We start from the raw sequence: 19,892 nt of genomic DNA, 5'->3' as shown, positions 1-19,892 counted from the left end.
GGACTCCAATCTAATCTCACCTTCCTCATAAAACTGTTTTCTACTCTGGTTTTTTTGTTTTTGTTTTTTTTTTTTTCTCTTTTCCTTCAGTAGGTGACTCCTCACAGGATGGCAGATCGGGCTCAGGAGAAAAGATCAAGAAACGCGTGAAAACTCCCTACTCCCTGAAGCGGTGGCGTCCTTCGACGTGGGTCATCTCCACCGAGCCTCTGCACTGCGAGGTCAACAACAACGGCAGCGACCAGGCAGCCCCCCCCAAATCCAGCACTGCCGTTTACCTTGCAGAGGGAGGCACTGCCACCACAATGGTATCTAAGGACGCAGGAGTGAACTGCCTGTGAGATACTTTAAAAGCCGACAAATGACCTTTTTTTTGCATTATTTGAAACAAACATGCAGAAGACATTCTAAAAAAACTGCTTTCTCCTCCTGTCAGCACCCCCTACCAAGGACTCGCTTTAAATAGATTTCAGCTATGCAGAAAATTTTTAGCTTATGCTTCCATATTTTTTTATTTTGTTTTATTTTTTGAACGTTTTTGCACTTTTATTTAGTATCGCTAAAGTTAAGTCTGTCTGTTTTGACCACGGAATATATATATGTGTATCAAAAATGTGGTCTCAAAATATTTTTTTAAAAAAAAAGTAACAAAAAAAAGTATTGCTGATAATCAGTTTGGACCAGTTTCTTAAGGTCACTAAGATCATAAGCAGACTATAAGACAGGTTTGACTGCAGTGGTGTCTTGTAACCATGTTTTGATTTCTGTGCACAAGCTAGTCTGTATATTTCTATGTTACAAAGTGTATTCTCTTTTGAACCCCTTATTTTTCTTGTGTCATGTTGAAATGTGCAATAGTCTATAGTTCATGGTTTGCTTTATTGAAAAGTGTGTTTCTAAAACTGCCACATGTTCCCATTTTTGTATCTGTTAATTTTTCCCTGACAGTTGAGCAGTCAGCCGGTCATGACAGTGAACTTTGCACATTGTAGCCAGCTTGAAGCAGCTGCCTATATCACATTGTGCTGAGAGGTCACAATGCATGAATTTTCCCCAACTTGAAAGGGCTTTTAAAAAGGAACAAAAAAAAAATCTGAGCTCTGTACCTTTTCTTTGATCCTTCCAAATCAAAATGTGTTTCCTTTATATAGTAGTAGATGTCAGCCTGTGAAGTTCTGAATAACAAAATGGTGAACAAATGTAAGGAAACAATGTCAGCCATTTTTTCCATTTTATTTTGTGTGCAGTTTTACCCCCTGTATTTATGTAAACCCTTATTTAGATCACTAATGATGTACATTGGAAAATACATTTTATTCAGAAATATTAATAACTGTCGTACTTAAAAGCTCGAGTGAAGATAGGTTGTGAACGTACTTTGTTTACACAGAGAAAAAAATCATGAATCTTACTTGGCACAAAGCAGTTGTGTGATGAGTCAGAAATCCTGCCTGATTAACCTACCTACAGTCTGAGGTAAAATCAACCTAACTGCCTATGCAGGTGGGTGCATCCTAATTGACTCTTGTTGCCAAGTTGAGTTGAAACTCGTCCTCCCTTCAGAGTTTTTAGAGAGCCCCTCATTCATCGTGTTAAAATTTATTGCATGCTTTTAAAATTCATGGGTGTTTGCAGGGGAGGGTTGGGGATTTTTTTTCCCTCTGCGTAGTCCCTTCTTTCAGTTTGTATGCACATTGATTTTAGCTGTCAGTGAATGTATTATCTATTGAGATAAATTGCTTTTTTCACCATCTCAAGTAAACCTTACCTCTTTTTTGGAATGATTGGTTTTACTGTCTACTGAAAGAAAATTAATTTCCTTATTAGTCTGGACCTCCTTCCACCTGAGAAATATTCTTTCTGATTGAAAACACTTCAGTAAAAACTATTTAGATGAAAAAGACATGAGTCTTTGGTACCAAGTAAAGTTTTATCACTTTATCTGAAAACTGGTGATGTTCAAAGAAAGAAAATCAATTCAGTCAGCCTGCCAGATTCCTGTGGCAGGATGCTGGCAGCAAACAATTGCCTCCCTTACCCTGTCTCCTTTCAGATGACTGAAACAGATGCTCTCTGCTTTTAAGCTCATTTGTTTCCTTGCTGTTTTATTACTTTTTCCCCCTGAGGTAAACTTTGCCAACCTTGTTCTTCTATATCTGATGATACAAGTAGCCTAATACATGCCTTGCTGCATCTGATTCTTGCTGTTCCCCAAAATCCCTTGTTTGTGCTTGATTGCTATGATTTTCTCTTGTAACGCTTCTTAACATTTCTTAGATTCTCCTAGATATCTCCAAGAGATAGCTCTATAAATCCAGACTTTGATTAAGTGTAGTTGTAGAAATACAAGCCAAGAGGCACGTTTCAGGCTCCTGATGTTCTTTAAGCTCCAGTTCAAATAGTACCTCTCATCTCTGAGGCGTAATTATGTTATCCCCCTGTATAAATACACAGCTATATCTCCCCTCTTCAAAAATACAGCCTTCCTCTGGTTTGACTTCTAATTCACTCTCCAGCTTCCCATCTGCTGCAGTCTCACATCCCAGATGTTGAAAACCTGCCAGTTGCTCAGCTGGGTTTCAAGACCTGAATCAGAATTTCTAGCATTCTCTTCATAATACTCACTGTGGTTTTCTTCTCTTCTGGCCTCCTTTGAGTCTCCATTTGAAGTGTTCTGTGTTTAGTGGTGAGCGCTGTAACGTGTATTGAAGATTCTTCACTCCTTTCCCAGCGACTTTTGCTTTGCTTTGCATGTATCATCCATCAGCATTTCAGAATATGGGCTGAAAAGAGTATTTAGGACTCTCTTGTCTAACTCAAAACACTCTGGGGAGAGAAAAGTTACTTCTCTGACTGCTGCTTCTTTTTGCTAAGACAGATTTGCACCCGTCTTCTCTAGCCTTTCTTTGCAGGCCAAGCCTTTGTAAGAAATCCAACTTTTTTGTGATCAATGCAATCAAAATCATTTTAATACCAGATGAAAGTGTTCTGCAGTTTTCCTTGAACATTCTTAAAGCAAACAATGCTTTTTTTCCCCCCTTTTATCTATTCCTACTATTTGTATGCCTCTGGGATGAATTATTAGCAAGTATCGGCTTTGCAATCTACCATGGATAAATATAATTTGCAGTGTGATAGAAAAATGTACTTTATCACAGAATACCCTATCGATTAAATAGAGGAAAAACTATTTATTTTTAAATGTCAGTCAAAACAAACTCTTAAGCAGGTACCAAAATATTGTAATTCTGCACAGCTAGATGAGACCAGATTAGCAGTTTGGTTTTAATGCTTAATTTAGTAATGCCCTTTTTTTTTTTTTTGCTCACAGCACATAATCCAATCTCCACAGAGTACTTTCTCTGTAAATTAAATGATAATGGATTGTGTCTCATACTACAGGGAATCATCCTTAAGCAAATAAAATACATGTAAGAGAGAGAATTCTACAGACCAAACACAGGGACGGTTGATTAAATGTACTATAAACAAGGGAGACAAATGTGATTTATTTCCTTGTACTTTTTGATTTTGTTTTTATTTGTTTGTGTTTTAAGACAAAAAAAGGATAATGATAAAAGCTGATAATTTTCTATTAGTTTCTCATGCATATTGCAGACAAGATAAATATAGCAAACAAAAATAGAATGATAGTGTAAATACCTATGAATTGTGTCAAATAGGCAACAGTAGAATATTTGTTATGGTAATTTAAAACACATAATTCAAGTAAAATGATAGAGCAAACATTTGTGATGTTTGTATATATAAGACAAAATCCAAAATCTTACTGGTTACAGAAAACGAAGCCAGAAGAGTTGCTTAGGTTAATGCATTGCCTCTTGTTCTGTTTCCTACAGTAAAGATAGTCACCAACATAACATGGTTTTTAGAGTGTGAACTCTAATCATTTGACCAGACATGCCTCACAGACAGATCTATTTCCTACTAAATTGATATTTACCAGTCATGTTATTTGCAACACTTTCCCTAAATTTGCTTATAATGCTTAATAGCTTCATGTGCTAAACAGCTGGTATTAACAAGGCCTTTCGTGAAGCTCCAAGATGCACTTAAACTGCACAGCTAAAACAAAGGGATTCCTAACTTAAAACCATCTGATAGTGTCATAATTAGAATATTCTCAGAAACAAACAACATTTCCATTTGTGTTTTGCTTTTTTAGTGCTGCCCATTTGTGTCCTGTTTTCCTATAGAAAACTACCCAATTTTCAAAGGCAACACATTTTGATTTTTTCAGTGCACTGGGCACAAAACAATGCAAGATAGATCCTGGCAAGTTTCAGGAAACAAGCAACAAAAAAACCTCACCTCGTAAATAATGTTTAGAAAGTACGTATCCTCCCACCTGTAAACTTTCTCTAGAAGAAATCTGTAATCCTATCTGCCTCAGGAGAATAAGGAAGTTCTTTAATTGTATGGAATAGATTATTGGCCCAAATTCAGTAACAATGAATTCTTACTTTAAAAAAATATATATGTATACATTATATATGCTGTAGGTTCAGTGCATTTTTCTGTAATGATATTCCTTTTTTAAACATTAAAAAACCTCTACTTAACATTACTACATCTATGTGCAGATTATCATTTTCTTTCATGAAAAATATTCAGAAGTTCATAGTCATTCTGCTGTTAAAATGTTACTATGGACGTTTCCAGCCTAATTAGAGAGAATTTTAAAGTTCACATATTTAATCAGTGCAGGAGACATTAATTATGCTGTAATTTTTACTTGTATAAAAATGATGGCAGTTTGCATTGCTGAAAAAGGCTGGTTTCAATAGTAATTGCCAAGCACAGTAGCATATACATGACCTGATGCCTAACTGGAAAATTTGTAGCAGCTCATCAAAGTAAATTGAAATTGGATTGATTCGTCTATGAAAGTCTGATTATAGGCTGGGCAGTTTGGTATTTTGCATGAATTTGGATTATTTGAACTTTTCTGTCTGGTCTGCCAGTACCCATTTTAACAGGTAAATATGTTAACCTCCTTTTTAAAATGTGCTCATTATTTTTTGTTAACTTTAAGCCTTTCATCAATGAAAACTATACATATTGCAGTGAAGCCAGATATATATATTTTTATGTAAACTCCTTATGTATTTAGATGCATATATGTATGTTGTGCATGAGTTACAGCATCAGATGGTAGCACTGGTAGCAAATATATTTTTTTTTCATATACCATTTTAAAATTGTCTTTAGTGCATCACAGTAAAGTCAGGATCAGACTGTGACATACAGTCCAGTAGTTCAAGATCTCCCATGACAGACTTGTCACTAATTGTTTAGGTGGAATGGATTTATGAGAGGGAGAGAAACCTGGGAATGCACATGACAAGTTTTATGTGAAGCTGAGTAATTTAAGGTACCTCTCTTAAAGATCAAAAAATAACCCAGAACACTTAACACATAATTTTTACAAGGCTTTTTTATGTAGTAGCTATAGTTATGTGTGTGGTTGCTATTTAAACATAGTGTTTTAGTCCATTAAATCCAATTACATTTTAAGCTTCTATATTGTCATATAAAACTGTAGCTGTAGAAATACATCCCTTTTTGATCTCACCCACCTCCCAAGTGGGTTCAGTTTTGATGTGAAATAGTGACAAATCAGATTTCTCATTTTGAGGTTTCTTCTGCACTGAGTAAAATTGGTAGGAGAACTTTCATTTCTGCAGATAACAGATGTAGGTGCTCCTGCAAATCCAGATGAGTATCATTATTGGCACAGTTGTATCCGAGGGAATCGGCACCTGACTGGCTCACGGTTGAGCCAGGTGCCCTTGGAATCAAAGAGGAGTCTGCTGTTGATATGGGCAAAGGAGGGGTGTGTCCTGCTGGCTGTGGTGTTAAACACTCCTTGGGAGGATTAGCCCTGGGAAAGCTGATGTGGAATGTGGAGCCCTGGCTCCGGATGCCTTGCTGGGTGTTTGCTGGTGGGGTGTCCAGGCTGTGGGGCGGGGTCGGCACAGTGCAGCTGTGGTTATGGTCCAGGAGTGAAACTGCATCGGGGCAGTGGGAATGGAAGGTTTCAAGATAAGTTCTCATTTACGCCAATTCCTTTAATGTGTATCTGGGCTCCACACAGGTCTCTTTTAGTGGTGCATTACTAACACCAATTACTTCTTATGGCCATCTCTATTTATTTCACTGTGGTTTAATATACACATGTGCATAATAATCAGGAACTAGTTGGAGTTATGTTAATTAATAATGTAATTATCAGATATTTTTAAAAGCCTATCGATCAGCAACTGTTTAAATTTGCAAGTCATTCAGTTGGTTACCTTCAATGCACACACCATGCTCAACAGTGCAGTAACTGCCACACGAAGGAAGGATTTATTCCCAGTCTTCGCAGACTTCTGCAGATGTATCACAGGAGCGTGCACCCACCCAGGGCACAGCATCTCGCCTGGTAACTATTTTAAAGCAGAAATAATTAGCCTTTATAACTTCCTAGTTGCAAGGTCTCCCTAAAGTCAATTTTTATAGCCCACTCGCTTGTTTTTTAAGACAGCAAAAATGTGTGAGGTTTATTTCTAGAGCACTTGATTCTGTTTTTTTTTTTTTTTTGTGCTTCAGAACTGTATCATGAAGTATCACACTTCAGTCTTGTTTATTCAGAAAGAAAAGAAAATAGTTCGTGATTCTGTAGTTTGTAAGAAGTCACAGGAACAAACAGGCAAGTCCAAGTTATAGCTGACTCATTTGTCACTTTTGAATTTCCTGATTGGTGACTCTACTCTCTCTTTCACGCTGTTGAAATGTATTTAAAACGGTTTGTATGTAGTGTTTCTTGTCTGCTTTTTGTCTCTAGAGGAAAGCGTGCTCTATTCACATCTATATAAGCTGGAATCATATTTTACCATTGCTGTTGATTATTTTCCCCCCTAAATGCAGTATAAGAGGAAAATGAACATGGCAAGGACCGATTCCTAGGGTTTGGTCTTCTGTAGAAGCTGAAATATGGAGATGTGAAACTGCCATTTTCCTTATGAAAGACTGTAAAGAGAGCATTACTTTCTGAGCGAGCTTTTCTGGGGGAAGAGGGGGAGAAATCCTTGACTATGGAGTCTCATCAGAACCCTTTTGTTAACGGGTATTTTTGGTTTTCCTCTCAAACACTGAGGAAATATCATGTATGAATTTATAAATAATTGCTTTCAGTTATTTCTTTTGTATAAGCTGCCCAATACCCTTGCTATGCTGTATAAGTTGTGTTTCATGGAACAGTGTGAGTATGAAATAAAAAGCTAATTTTTGTTTTTTAATCATCTGTGGATGCCACTATGAAAGCTGACATTGTTAAAGCCACTACAGAGTTTTCTATGAATACTTGTAAGAATTGTTTTGTTATATATAAACCTAAATAAAGAGATTGTATTGATACAGAGACATTGGATAAGAACATTTAAAAGGCTATTCTTTAGGCCTCAAAGAAAAGGCTTGCTGTAAAATGGTGCATTATTCCATTTATTAAAGATCATATTAATGACAAAAAGCACTGTCTTTTGTGCATTTTTCACTTTATTATTGGCCACGAGTAATAAGATACGCTCCCAGGAATGAGAGGGTTGCAGTAATGCAGTGCCTCTGCTCACTTCTCTACCCTTTCTCACTGATCAGTGAGCTCAGGTGTTTGTATTGGAACTGGATACAGTTTTATAGGTGTTTCAAAGCAGCAGGCCTTGCATGACCTCCTGTCACACTTCATCTGCCTGCTAAGTGTTTAAATGCAAAAAAAAAAAAAAAAAACGAAACCCAAAAACCCTCAGAAAAAACAGGAGAAAGAGGCATTAAACTGAGAATAGTTTTCTCCTTCAGTTTTGGTTGAGTGGCACTTGGGGAGAGCACAGGATTGATGGCAGCCAGGCTTGTGGGAGGAACACAGCAAGGATCAACCTCTGCAGGTGGGACAGGAATTAAAAGAGAAACCCCTTATCCTTCCCACGTGAGCTATTGCACTTTCTCCTCCCCATGAAGAGACAATGTCCTGGCATTCTTACAAGCAGGAGCTTTTTCAGCCCAGAGCTGCCTTCCTATCCAGCAGAACTAAAAGAGATGGATTAAGATAGTAGAAGGATGCTGCAAATTTCCACCAACTGGCACTTTCCACTATACACAGATTGGTGGGATCCATCCTGCAGCTTAGTTGCTTTGTTGGCTTTGTCTCTCCTCCTCACTTAATTCTTATTAATTTATTTTTCTCTATCCACAGTGGTGATTTTTGCAGGCAAAAAAGGAAAGTGATACAAGTCTTACACTTCTGTGGCCAAGGAACTAACTCCAAAATGCAAGGAAAGAAGGGAGACAGAGTAAGGAGCTTCATTTCTTGCTGTCATAAATAAGGAGGAAGAAACAAACTGAGGCAAGTAGTGTGTGTTTAAGTATCTGCCTGTATGGCAAATCACCTCAGCCCCACAAGTATGGTGGATGATATTTGTTTCAGGCATCAGCAACACAGTGAACCTAGAAACCCCTGGCTGCAGGAAGGGGCTATGGCAAACCCTGCTTCCCCTGCAAGCAGGAGGCACACTGAGAGTGGGGGCCAGCATAACAAAAGGAGCAGACATGTCCCCAAAAGCAATTATCGTTCTTTGCTGACAGTAAGAGCAGCCAAGTCCTGCCCTACCCCAGCAGGTGTGGCTGAGCCTTGTCCTCGGGGCACCTGAGAAGCCTTGACTCAGCCCTGCAGTAACAAACTGGTGAATTTTGCTGATATTTTTCACTGGGTGCATGAGCTACTCAGGGCTAAGAAGTAGCCTCCTCATAGTGTTCCCTGTGTGACCTCATACGCTCACCTCTGCCAGCTCTCTCCTGCAGAAATAACAACCACTTTTATTTGGCTTTTGCTTTGCTAATGGGAAATGAAAGTAAAACAACAATAATTATATTGCCCTTTGTTCCAGAGCAGTGATGCAGCTGCAGAACGTACTTTGTGGAACACAGCCACGTCAGTCTTCCATTTGTTTCCATTCAGGGTTTTTTTCCCCCATTTGCTTCTTGCTAATTCTGATGTTATGGAAATTCTCCACGTGCAGGAGATTATAGACATCTGCTCGCTACCATGACCCAAAGCACATTCTCTTGGATAAGAAGGTTAATTTTCCACAGGCAGGAAAACTAACCTATAGCAAAATGTTAGTGTCTGTATAAATTCAGCTTTTCATGTTAGCCTGAAAGGTTGTCATTCTCCATCCAATGAGGAGTTGAAACGTTTTGATTCCTGGAATTTAAATGGCACACTTTGGTATTCTGCTTTTATGTCAGGGGATCTTCTTTCAGCTCTCAGTACCACAGGGGAAGTCTGTGAGAAATCCACAAATGTGATCTGAGCCGAAGTCATGCTTTGGGGATCACTCATGCCTCTTTGTAAAAGACAACAAATAAGGCTGGCTGAGGACAGCTGGTCTGTGGGAGGTGATTAAGGAAAGCAAGTCTGTATTTACTATGCAGTGTCTGAGCAAATGGCATTTCTCGCATGGGCAATGGAAAAATGTTAAGGATGCAAATATTGAGAAAGGTTGGAAACACCTGATCCAGGTGCATTTCAATTCCCAGTAGGAAGGACAGGAGCTTCCCAGCACTCTCTATCACAGTCCAAGCACCTTTTGAGAATGAGGACATAGAGTCAGCAGAGAGCAGGCATGGTTTGGGCAGATAATGGGCCAAAGGCAGTGGGCAGAGTCTCAAGTGCATGAGGTAGATTTGAGGAAGGAGAAAGCATGGAGGGGGGTAGAGATACTTGTTTCAGGTTTCCATAACACAGTAGAACTCAGCATTTTTCTTTGGCCCAATTTCTTTGTTGTTCCTGCCAAGTGCTAACAGGAAAGGATAGCGTAGGGCATTGTGATAAAGAGAGTACAGAGGTTGTACAGCTCGTTTTACTGGTGCCACTGCTTGTAACAGGCCTGCAAGCAGTTCCTAGGAATGGCACAGCCTTTTGTGCTTTCCTCTTTCGCTTGCTACAACCTTTGTTTGGGAGAAGTTCATGCCACAAGATATCAGATTTCTTAATCAGAATGACCAGAAATACAGTTTTCATAATGTACTTTTATGGTGCAAGGGAAGCGAGGTTGAGCTCGTGCTCTGTTCCTGGTTCCCTTCCTGACGGTTGGTCTGTGTGCTTTGCGGTGACTGCTGTTTTGCCAGTCTGCTGTAATACTGAAATTATACCTGTTTTCTCAATCTCTCTCCCTTTCTTCCTCTTTCTCCCCCTCCTCCTTCCCCTTCCCTCTTATAGGAAAGGTAATAATTGAGCCCTGTTGTAAGGAGTAACTTCTAGCACCTCCAGGTCTCTGGGTTAGTTAAAAAATGAGATCTGACACAAATCATTGTAGCAAGATGTAGGTCTGACTCTAGCCCATGAGACAGGCATTGCTGCTGCACACATCACTTGTACTGGTGCAGCTAAGGTGTGTATGGGTGACCAGAGAATCTCCTGCAGGAGGGAGGCCTTGATGGATCTCTGCTGAGGTGGAAAGAATTTATTGGGAACCTGTATTTCTGTTGCCGTGCCAAAAATTTTCTTACAGGACTGTTAACAATTTTGAATCAGGCCTCAGAAACAGCTAGCTTAAAATCACCATTAAGCCAGCTAACTTTATTTATTGTTTGCCTCTGGAAAGCCAGAATTCAACTAAATCATGTGTTTGAACTTCACCCTGTGATTGTGAGATGTGCTTTTAAGGCACAGGCAAGCAGAAGTTCCCATCTACCTACACAAGCCATGAACTGAGACTGTTCCTTTTAGGAAGCAAAGTTTTATTGTTGGAATGGGAGCAATCATGTGCAAATTATCATTCAGCATCTTGTAGGATACCTAGGGGAGATTATACTGTCTCTTGTTTAAATGAACTAGGCCACTTCTCTCACCGTTACCGAAAAAAGATTCCCAAATGAGGTGGACAACAGGCCTTTTCTGCTGCTCATTCTCTTCCCTCGTCTCAGTCCCGGAAGAGTTCCAGTCACTCTCAGCTGGCAAGAGTTCCCATCGCTGAACCAAGCAGGATTCCAGTTGCCCCTCTCCTTCAGCAGCTGGACACTCACCACAAGGTTTTTGCTTAGTGTTGCTGCTGACATTTAACACGTGCTCGGAAAACTGATCTGTATGTGTGGAAAAACATGTCACTTGTAGGTGAACTTAACACTGGCTTCTAAAGAAATTAACCTTGTACTTCTCCCAGGTAATTACGTGTGCCAGGAATGTGCAGTGGGAATGTCCCTGAAGCTGCAGGTAAGTGTTGCATTGAGGAACTGGATTTCTTTGTCAAAAATGTGTTACCTTAATGCCAGTGAGGCACTGGAGCCTCTGGATGTTATTTCTATGACAACTTTTCTTAAAGATTGTACTTCATAAAATGTGTCAGGAGTGCATTTTGCTTATTGCATGGAGTTTGATTTATGCCCAAAGTCCCATCTGTTGTTTTTTATTTTTTTTAACCTTAATACCTTATTTCAATCTGTTTGCCTTCTCAAATCCCCTCAGATATTCCAGAATATTAACTAGGCTCTTACAGGTTCTGTGTAAAGCAAATTCTATTATATTTGTCCTATTTTTTTAAATGTCTTTTTCTCCACTTGATGTTGAACACCCACAGAAACAAGCAAAACAAACTCACTCTGCAGGGGAGAGATGAGAAATACAGTGAAATATCCTGGGGCATAATCTAGTGTTTAGATTAGGCTCCCAGAATCTTTAGTCTTTCAACCTTCAATATTGCTTGTAACAACCGTAGTTAAAAAAACAATTTCAGTCAGTAGATTGCTCCTCTACATGTACTGCTTTACATTTTATTTAATTTTGGAATAAGACAATAACATATTTGAAGCTGCTTGAAGCACAGTAATTTTCTATAAGGTTTACTATTATTACTATTTTTTTAACAGAGCATTTTTCATATATATTGTTATGATCAGTGAGCAGTACTACTTAGACATTTTCAGTCATTAGTATAAGGAAACTCCCTAAATCTTGGATTTTTTACTAACTGTACAGTTAGTACAGGGATTTGGTCCTATCAATTTGGTTAAACCCCTTTGACTCTTGTTACTCTGCTTTTCATTTGAGGTTACCAGTTGACCAGTTTTCAGTTGACCAGTTCCCAGACTTGTTTACACCTCTACTTTCAGCAGGTTGCAGATTTGTTTCCTCAGCTCTGTGTGTTGGATCAATCTGCCCTTGAGGGCACTTGATATACTTCCAGCCTTTGGATTGATTGTTTGTATCTACAGCACCTACCACACACCATATTTTAAGAAAGAGCCAACACCTTGCACGTAAGGGGGGATGTTTGCCATACCTAGATTTAATCCCCCAACACTGACTAGAAAGCAGCACGTTTTGGTTGGACTCTGGATGGGTGCTGGGAGCCTCCAAGCCGGAGTAAGTGTGTCATGGATTTGAAGAAGCCCAGCCCAAAAGGTTCCACATGAAACGGTATGAAATGCATTGCTCAGAGTTGGCCTGGACAGCATTTGGCAAAGTCTGCAGGCAGAAAGGAAGGTGATGGCTGAAAAAAACCCAGAGCTTGAGAGGTGTGAACTACAAGGAGAGTCTGGGGAATCTGGATCCAAGTTATTTGAGGCTGGGGTTTTGGTTTGAGGAATTTTTTTGTAATTGAAAAGAAGTTTCAAAACTATTTTCAAGTTCATAATCCTGCTTTAGCTCTTTCCATTATTTCCATAAGGTGTAGGAGTAAAATCCTGTTGTAACACATTTGTTACAGTTTAAACAAATGAACGTACTAAGTACACGGTGTTTGACTAGGTCTGAGTACATGACTTTACATGTTGAGCTCTCACATCTGCTGCATGTAGAGCGATACAACTGCTGATGAGCACTACACATAAATGCTGTGCTTTATATTCTCACAGCAGCTGCGTGGAGCAGTGTCATCTTTGCAGTGTGACAATAATGTGGGAAGCACTATAATTGTCACAGGTATCTTCTGCGTTCAAAGTCGTGACTTGACTCCGTAACATGCATCATGAAAATAAATACGAATCAATACCTGTCATTTTTGGCCTCTTCAAAACAGTAACAGGAATAAGAATGCATCCAGAATATTTTATGCCTTGGAAGTATCTTTATGGCACACTGCTTCCAAGTACTTGGAAATACTGCTTCCCAATATTTCTGGGGAGGATAAATTGTCCAAGGGATGAAAGTCTGCTGCACAAATCTACTGGCTGCTGCACAGCCTCTTGTAGCCAGTTCTGATTGACCCATCCAGCTCTCCTTCAGGCCATATTACTAGTATTTACAGTACCTGTAAATAATGCATTTAAAAATAAATTGATTAATTCAGAATGTAAGAGCTTAATTCTCAACAACCTCATCAGTAGAAACACATCTGTCCTGTTCTCTTTCACCAATCTGATCTCTCATAAAAAGCTCTCAGCTCTGACAAGAGCTTTAACCTTCGAGGCTTTAGGTAGGCCAATGTCCAGGCATCCTTGAGAAGGGCCTGTGCACATCATAGGCTTGCTTTTCAGGTTTGTTGAACTTGTCAGCACATGGATGGAGCTCCTCAAGGGGGAAGTGGGGCTTTTTAGGTGAAGTAGGCTTCAGTCAGAAACAGCGAAGGAGAAAGGAAAGGGGAAAAAAAAGCCAAACCCAAGCTCAACCAAGCTGAAGAACAGAGAACAATATGTAATTTGTTGTCACACCATTTGTATCATAGCAATGGTATTCAATTGCAACATGCAACTTGTAGAGCAATATTGAAAAGAATTTGGGTAAGTTCTGGTAGCTCAGAACTCGCATTGCAATAAAGACAGAAAAAAGATTTATTGATTCTTTCTCAAGGGTGCTAACGTGTGTTTACCTTGCATTTAAATACCCCAAACACATGACCTAGGGCTTGTTCCATGCATGTATTCACTGTCCTGATGTATAAATCGGGTTAAGAGGATGCCAGCAGTTCACAAGTATTTTTAAAAGATTGCAGTGAAGATGCAACTAATCTAACCTAATGGGAAAAGAGTAAACACAGCAATTAAGGGGAAAGGGGGTCAAGTCTGCCTGGATATTGCCCATGTCCCTGGTGCCATCCTTGGTAACGGCGAGCGGGTGGCAAAGCGATTGGATAAACCGCTGCGGAGCCCCGTCCTCTCCTGGAGTGCACCTAGGGCTAGGGATAATGGAGCAGAATAGGAATAATGGTCCCTTGGAACGGGACCGAGGCACGGGTGAGCCGCAGCCACCACCCCTGCCGGCGTCCAGCATTCCACGTGTCCGCGGGCACCCCGGCGGGACGCGGGGAGCCGAGCGGCGGTCGCGGGGACCCTCGGGCTCGTCCTTGCACCCCGGGGGCGGGATGGGGGTCTAGCCTGGCGCGGGGGCGGTGGGGTCGGGGCGGGCCCTGCCCAGGCTGTTCCCGAGGGGTCCCGGGCTGTTCCCGGGGTGATCCCGGGGTGTTCCCGGGCTGTTCCCAGGCTGTTCCCGGGGTCCCCCCGCGGCACGTGCCGGGGGCAGCGCGCGGCCCCGCCGCCGCCCGCGTGCGACTCAGTGCGCGCGGCCCCCCCGCGCCGCCCCCCCGCGCGGGCCCGGCCACTCAGGCGCGCGCCCCGCAGCCAATGGGCGCGCCGTAGCTGCGCGAGCCGAGCGGCGCCGCGCCCAATGGGAGGGCTCGGTGGGCGGGGCGCGCGGCCGGGGCACTATTGTTGATGAGGCGCACGGAGGCTGCGGGCGCAGCGGCGCGGAGGGGACGGGACCCGCAGCGGGATTGGGACGGGGCTGTGGCCGTCGCTGCCGCCGCCGCCGCCGCCGCCTGAGGCGTTGGATCCCCGCGAGGAGCGGCCCACGCCTCGCACCCTTCCGTTCCCCCCCTTCCCCACCTCAGGCCGCCTTCCGCGAGCCACGGCTCCCGACGGACAATGTCCCACCAGCGCGTGAGGTGCGGCGGCTCCCCGACCCCCGCCACCACCCTGGCGGGGGCGGGCGGCGCGGCGGCGGCGGGCGGCGGCGGAGCGGGAGCGAGCAGCCGCCTCCAGCCCATGCGGGCCACGGTGCCCTTCCAGCTCAAGCAGCAGCAGCAGCAGCAGCAACAACATGGCAGCCCCACGAGGAGCGGCGGCGGCCCGGGCGCGGGGCTCCCACGCGCGGCGCCCCCCGGCAGTGGCGGGCGCGGCGGCCCTGCCACGGCCCCGCCGGGGGGAGCGGGGGGCAGCGCCGCCGCCGCCGCCTCCTCGCGGGGCAGCCCCACGCGTGGCCATGGCGGGGCGCGGGGCAGCCCCCCGCGGCACCACCACCTGCCGCCGCCGCCCCCGCCGCCGCCGCCGGGCTGCGGGCCCTCGCCGTGCTCATCGCCCGTGCCCCCGCTGCCGGAGGGCAGGGTCCGGCACCACCGGCGGCAGTCGCCGGAGCCGGGCAGGAGCTCCCCCGAGAGGAAGAGCCCCAGCTCCCCCGTTTGCAAAGGTGAGCGCCGGGGTCTCCGGGGCGGCGGCGAGGCACGTCCCGGGCGGCCGGGCCGGGTGCGGGGAGCGGGGCTGAGGCCGGCGGTGGCTCCGGGCGCGCCGTGCCCCGGGGCACAGGCAGGGACGGGGCTGTGCCCGGGCTGGTGCCCGTCCTGCCCCTTCCCTGGCCGGCGGCAGCGCTTGGGGCCGTGTGTGCGTGGAAGGGCTCGTTGCTTTTGTTGCCGCTCTGTTCCGTCCTGGCTCTCAGAAGAGGGACAGAGAGCCAAGCGTGCCATGTGGGGGGTTGTGGCCGCTCCTCTGAGTACCGCGAGTGCTGCCGCAGGTTTGCAGATGAGAGGGGTTCGATGGTGTGGATGTGCTTCAGATACTTGGGCACAAGCTTAAGGTGCATTTGGTTTTTGGTAGCTGTTGTGAAGCTTTCGCGTCTCCCCTCTCTGTGCACCTCGTGCCAGATGGTGTGGGTGGTTTTGATCCAAACAGTGTTCGCCAGCTTGCGATTAGAGAACTAACTGGTGCTGTAGGCATGGCAGAGACGTAGGAAAAAAGTATCCAGTATCTCTCTTAGTAGTTACTTTCAGCATGAACCCTGCAGAAGGATGTGTGAGCTTGAGAGTGATGACAAGCTTGTGCTATAGCGAAGATAGAAAATACCGTGGGGATGGCATACATTTTGTAGCAAACTGCTTTTTAATGGTTTTGAATAATTAAATAATTCTTACTGGAAATGCTGGAATTCAAGCAATATGTGGCAGCTAGTTGAGGCTAACAGAGGCTGACATATGTAAGCCCGTTTTCTTCTTGGGATAACAGTTTACTCAAGAATGCATGAGTGAAGCTTTGTGTTCATGCCTTCAAATCTCGAAAAGACCTGTTACTTTTGAGGTACTAAAGCTCACAGCTACTCTTTCATCATTAAATTGCCTGTGCTAATCTACACAAGTTTAGTAATATGTAGTATACGCAGAAATTTAGGACCAACCCTCCTAACAATCCTACTTCTCCTAATATTCCTCCCCTTTTCTAAAATACTAATTGTAACCAGACTACCGTGTTGGGTTTTTTCTTTTCTCCTATCCTGGCTCTTGGGCAATGATGCTGCCCAATTAGAAGTCCTAACCAGCTGGTACAAGATGACTATGTGCCTGCTTGTCTGTAGTGTAAGAGAGCCCTAATAAGGTCCTGAATTAGGTTTTCCGTTTTCCAGATAAGAGTAACGAGGGTTTTATTAAGATTATATTCTGAGGCTTTGGATCAAGAAATGTGCGTATTCTTCATTTGAGATTCTTGTTAATCAGTAATCTGAAAGACTTTATACACATCACAAAATCCTGTCTTCATCCTGTGAACTTTATAGAACTCTTGCCTTAGGTGCAATCTCCTGACCTGGAGAACGAGGAACAGGATGGCTAGCCTTGAGATCCAGGTTCAAATACTCTTAATAAAGGCATGCATCAGACCACTTATAGTGGAAAAGTTTCACTTTTGGCCATTTTGTAGAAGCCTGCTGAAACCATGTTGGCTTCTTTACTGCAAATTAATTAGCACATAGAAGGAAACAAGTAATTTGATCAATCTACCATGTTAAGATAACTCCACTAGCTTGTTACAAGACTTGTGAAAACAGGAGTGTGGTGTCCATTTAATTGCTTCCACGTGTTTAAATTTCTGAGCAGTACTTGTATGAGCCCCAAATGCAAATTAAAACTGTTTAATATTGCTCAACATTTGTCTTGTGTAGTCCAGTGCTTGATAGAGACCGAGTTAACTTAAATTTCTTCTTCGCGTGAATTGGAAAACTTAGCTGTAGCTGAGAACATGGAAGTGGAACTTTTTTTGCTAAGGAGGCAATGGTTGTGCAGCCAAATGGGCCACTTGAGGGAATCAGTCAGAATCTGCTGCAGAATAACCTGGGTTTTTCTGTTTCTTGCTTTCTGTTGATGGTGGCTTTTGTCGATTCCTTCAGCTGCAGCCATGTTTTTTTAGATTAAAATGAACCTTGAGGTTAGACAAATGATAGCTTCTTCTGAACTTAGATACTGGTTGTATCTAAATACAAGTTGTGTACTTTAGACTTCATGTTTTACAGATTTTCTTTTCTGGGAAGCAGTTGAATAGTTTTGAATGTAGTTTTTGTGAACACTTGAGGACCCCAACTTGTGAATTTGCAAATGTTACTTCTTTTGCTTCTTTTGTGGTTTTGGGTGTGGGTTTTATTGGTTTGGGTTTTTTTGTCCTAGTTTTCTGACCTGAATTGCAACTTAATTCGGAAATGCTTAACTGAATTTTCTGTTGATTATGGGATAATTACAAGTAGAAGATTCTGTTGTACAATTTCTAATTTTCCATGCTTTTCTTGCCACTTTCCTTCCTCACAAATATCACCAGGAGCGTAGATCTTGCTACTACCCCATTTTTGTCTTTTACTTTCACTTTCTGCAGTCTCTGGTACTTAGTTCAAGGACTTCAGCTTTTAATTGCACGTTAATGTGCTCTGTCCTTCCCATCACTGGTGTGGCCTCATTTCTACACTGTGATGTCTGTCCTGCAATCTCCAGTTTTGGTTCAGTTTTCACATATGCCTCTTTACCTGTCTGCAAACCATGCTGTTAGAGGTTGTTGTTGTGACCTACTAGTACACTGTTGCAAAGTGAGATAGTGAAATGTGTATGCTCCCTATTTATTGTTGGGTTTGTCTTGGTTTATTTACTGAATGAAGATCTAATGGCATCTTATTATTTGTGTTCTTATATAAAGCACATCATCTCAGAGGAGTTCAACTGCTCAACTCAGAAAATGGTTTAATGTACCAGGCTGTGTAAACAAGAAGGTCAAGACTGGAGCCATAGCAATTGTTTACTTTTAAATGCCTTGAAGTAGTGAGAGATTTCTCTACTGGATGCTGAACTTTCTGGTATATTCCAGTGGACTGTATTGGACATTTAAACTCATTCTAAAATTAAGGAGAAAAATTGGTTAGTTTTATCTGGAACTAAATCGACCTCTGATTGTTTAGAGTAGTCTGTCAAAGCACGATGTTAAAGCGTTCTTGTGTGAAAGGAAATTATGAAAATAGTTATAATAGTATATAAAGTCTGAAACAGGTCAGATGTGAACTCCTTGGTAGAGAGGAAGAAAAGGAACTCCATTAAACTCTTAAATTTCACCGTAGAATAGATTTATTTTAATAATTTGAGTGACACATTAGTAGCTGCATACCTGTCAACCTTAATTACCAAGGTTTTGCAGCAGTTCTGAAAGTTCTGTAGGATAAGAGTATAGAAGGCTTTGTGTACCATTACATGCCTGCTTTGCTTACTTAAGCTGTTTTACAAATGGTAGGTGTAAAGAAAGTGAATTCATTTTTGCAGCATCATACTTGTAGGTTTCTTGTGGCCAACACTTCAGGTGACTTTATTGAGATTAAATGTGTTTTCATTCACTAGAATTAAGTAACTTGAACATCTTGGGCTTTCTGAGGTTTGATTTTGTAAAACACCATTAATTCAGCCATTCTTCTACAGTGGGACAATTTTGAGTTACTAGTGAATAGTTCTCTTACATTTATGTGAGGATAATAGCCAGGATTGTCTTCCAAAAGGAGTATACACAGTTGGGCTGTGTATCTGGTTTTAATGCTCTGAGTCTGTTAAGTTGTTTTAATGAAATGTGAAAAGTAGGTGAAGCCCCAGAGATCAGTTGTCTTTTTGGAAGAGACAGCTCTGCCAGCTGTGCCTGAGAGAGATCCCATGAATGTCCTTTCCAGGGAAAACCCTGACCAAAAGAGAACAAAAAGGTCAGCTGTATGCTGTGATGCCAGAGAAGCTAGATGAGTCTCACTCCTCCTCATTTCTTTGGATAGCCCACTTGTATAAAAAAAACTTCAAGTGGAACTTTGTCAGGGAATTTTGTGAGTTCAGTGCTGTCTTATGCTTTTCCAGTGTCCCTTTTCTGCTGCTTGTTTTCTCACAATATCTGTTAGACGATGTTTCTTGGGAGTTTTTATTTTCCTTTCTCAAAAATTTAATTTCAAATGCGTAGAAAGAGGTCAACAGGATGGTAAGATCAATCTTGAAGTTACACTTCAGCAGTAATCATTATTTTGTCATTCTGACAACAGTTCTGAACTTTTCCTGGAAAACTGAAAGGTGAATTTTCAGAGCGTTTTATCTCTTCGGACTTAGTTATGTTTAAGGCCTTTCTCTTTTTTCCCTTCCTTTCTTTTATATATAGTAATTTTCCTCTCTGAAATAACTGGTTTAAAGGTCTGTGATCTTACACTGTAATTTCCTTTATCAATTGTAACTGGACTTGTATGCTGACACCTTGCCAAAATCAGTGCACTCTTTCCTACCTTTCAATTAGTTGTTGGTGGGCATCTGTATTGGTTAATTTTGCTCTTTAGTCACGCTGTTAGACTGCCTTAGCTGACATTGCCTTCT

The 19,892-nt window shown here is 42.3% G+C and overlaps 2 protein-coding genes across 6 annotated transcripts in view; both read left to right on the top strand.

Moving 5' to 3' along the window:
• The window catches only part of BMPR2 (bone morphogenetic protein receptor type 2), a 107,727-nt gene extending 100,193 nt beyond the window's left edge, over positions 1-7,534 (top strand). The window contains exon 13 of one of the 4 annotated variants that reach the window (XM_051786832.1): positions 94-7,534. In XM_051786832.1, coding sequence (XP_051642792.1) covers positions 94-341 — 248 coding nt within the window. In that variant the 3' untranslated portion in view covers positions 342-7,534. Of the gene's footprint in view, positions 1-90 lie in introns of all 4 variants that reach the window. The other 3 variants (XM_051786831.1, XM_051786834.1, XM_051786833.1) reach the window with 3 other exon arrangements.
• Positions 7,535-14,689: 7,155 nt separating this feature from the next.
• Positions 14,690-19,892, top strand: part of FAM117B (family with sequence similarity 117 member B) — a 28,974-nt gene continuing 23,771 nt past the window's right edge. The window contains exon 1 of one of the 2 annotated variants that reach the window (XM_051786866.1): positions 14,690-15,454. In XM_051786866.1, the coding sequence (XP_051642826.1) occupies positions 14,914-15,454 (541 nt within the window). In that variant the 5' untranslated portion in view covers positions 14,690-14,913. The remainder of the gene's footprint in view (positions 15,455-19,892) is intronic. The other variant, XM_051786867.1, reaches the window with a different exon arrangement.

This window comes from Manacus candei, unplaced genomic scaffold (genome assembly GCF_025592945.1).
Source record: "Manacus candei isolate 608988 ecotype Guabito, Panama unplaced genomic scaffold, ASM2559294v1 h1tg000023l, whole genome shotgun sequence".
Lineage (NCBI taxonomy): Eukaryota > Metazoa > Chordata > Aves > Passeriformes > Pipridae > Manacus > Manacus candei.
Note: the sequence above shows the minus strand (reverse complement) of the source record. Positions and strands in the feature narration are given on the sequence as shown.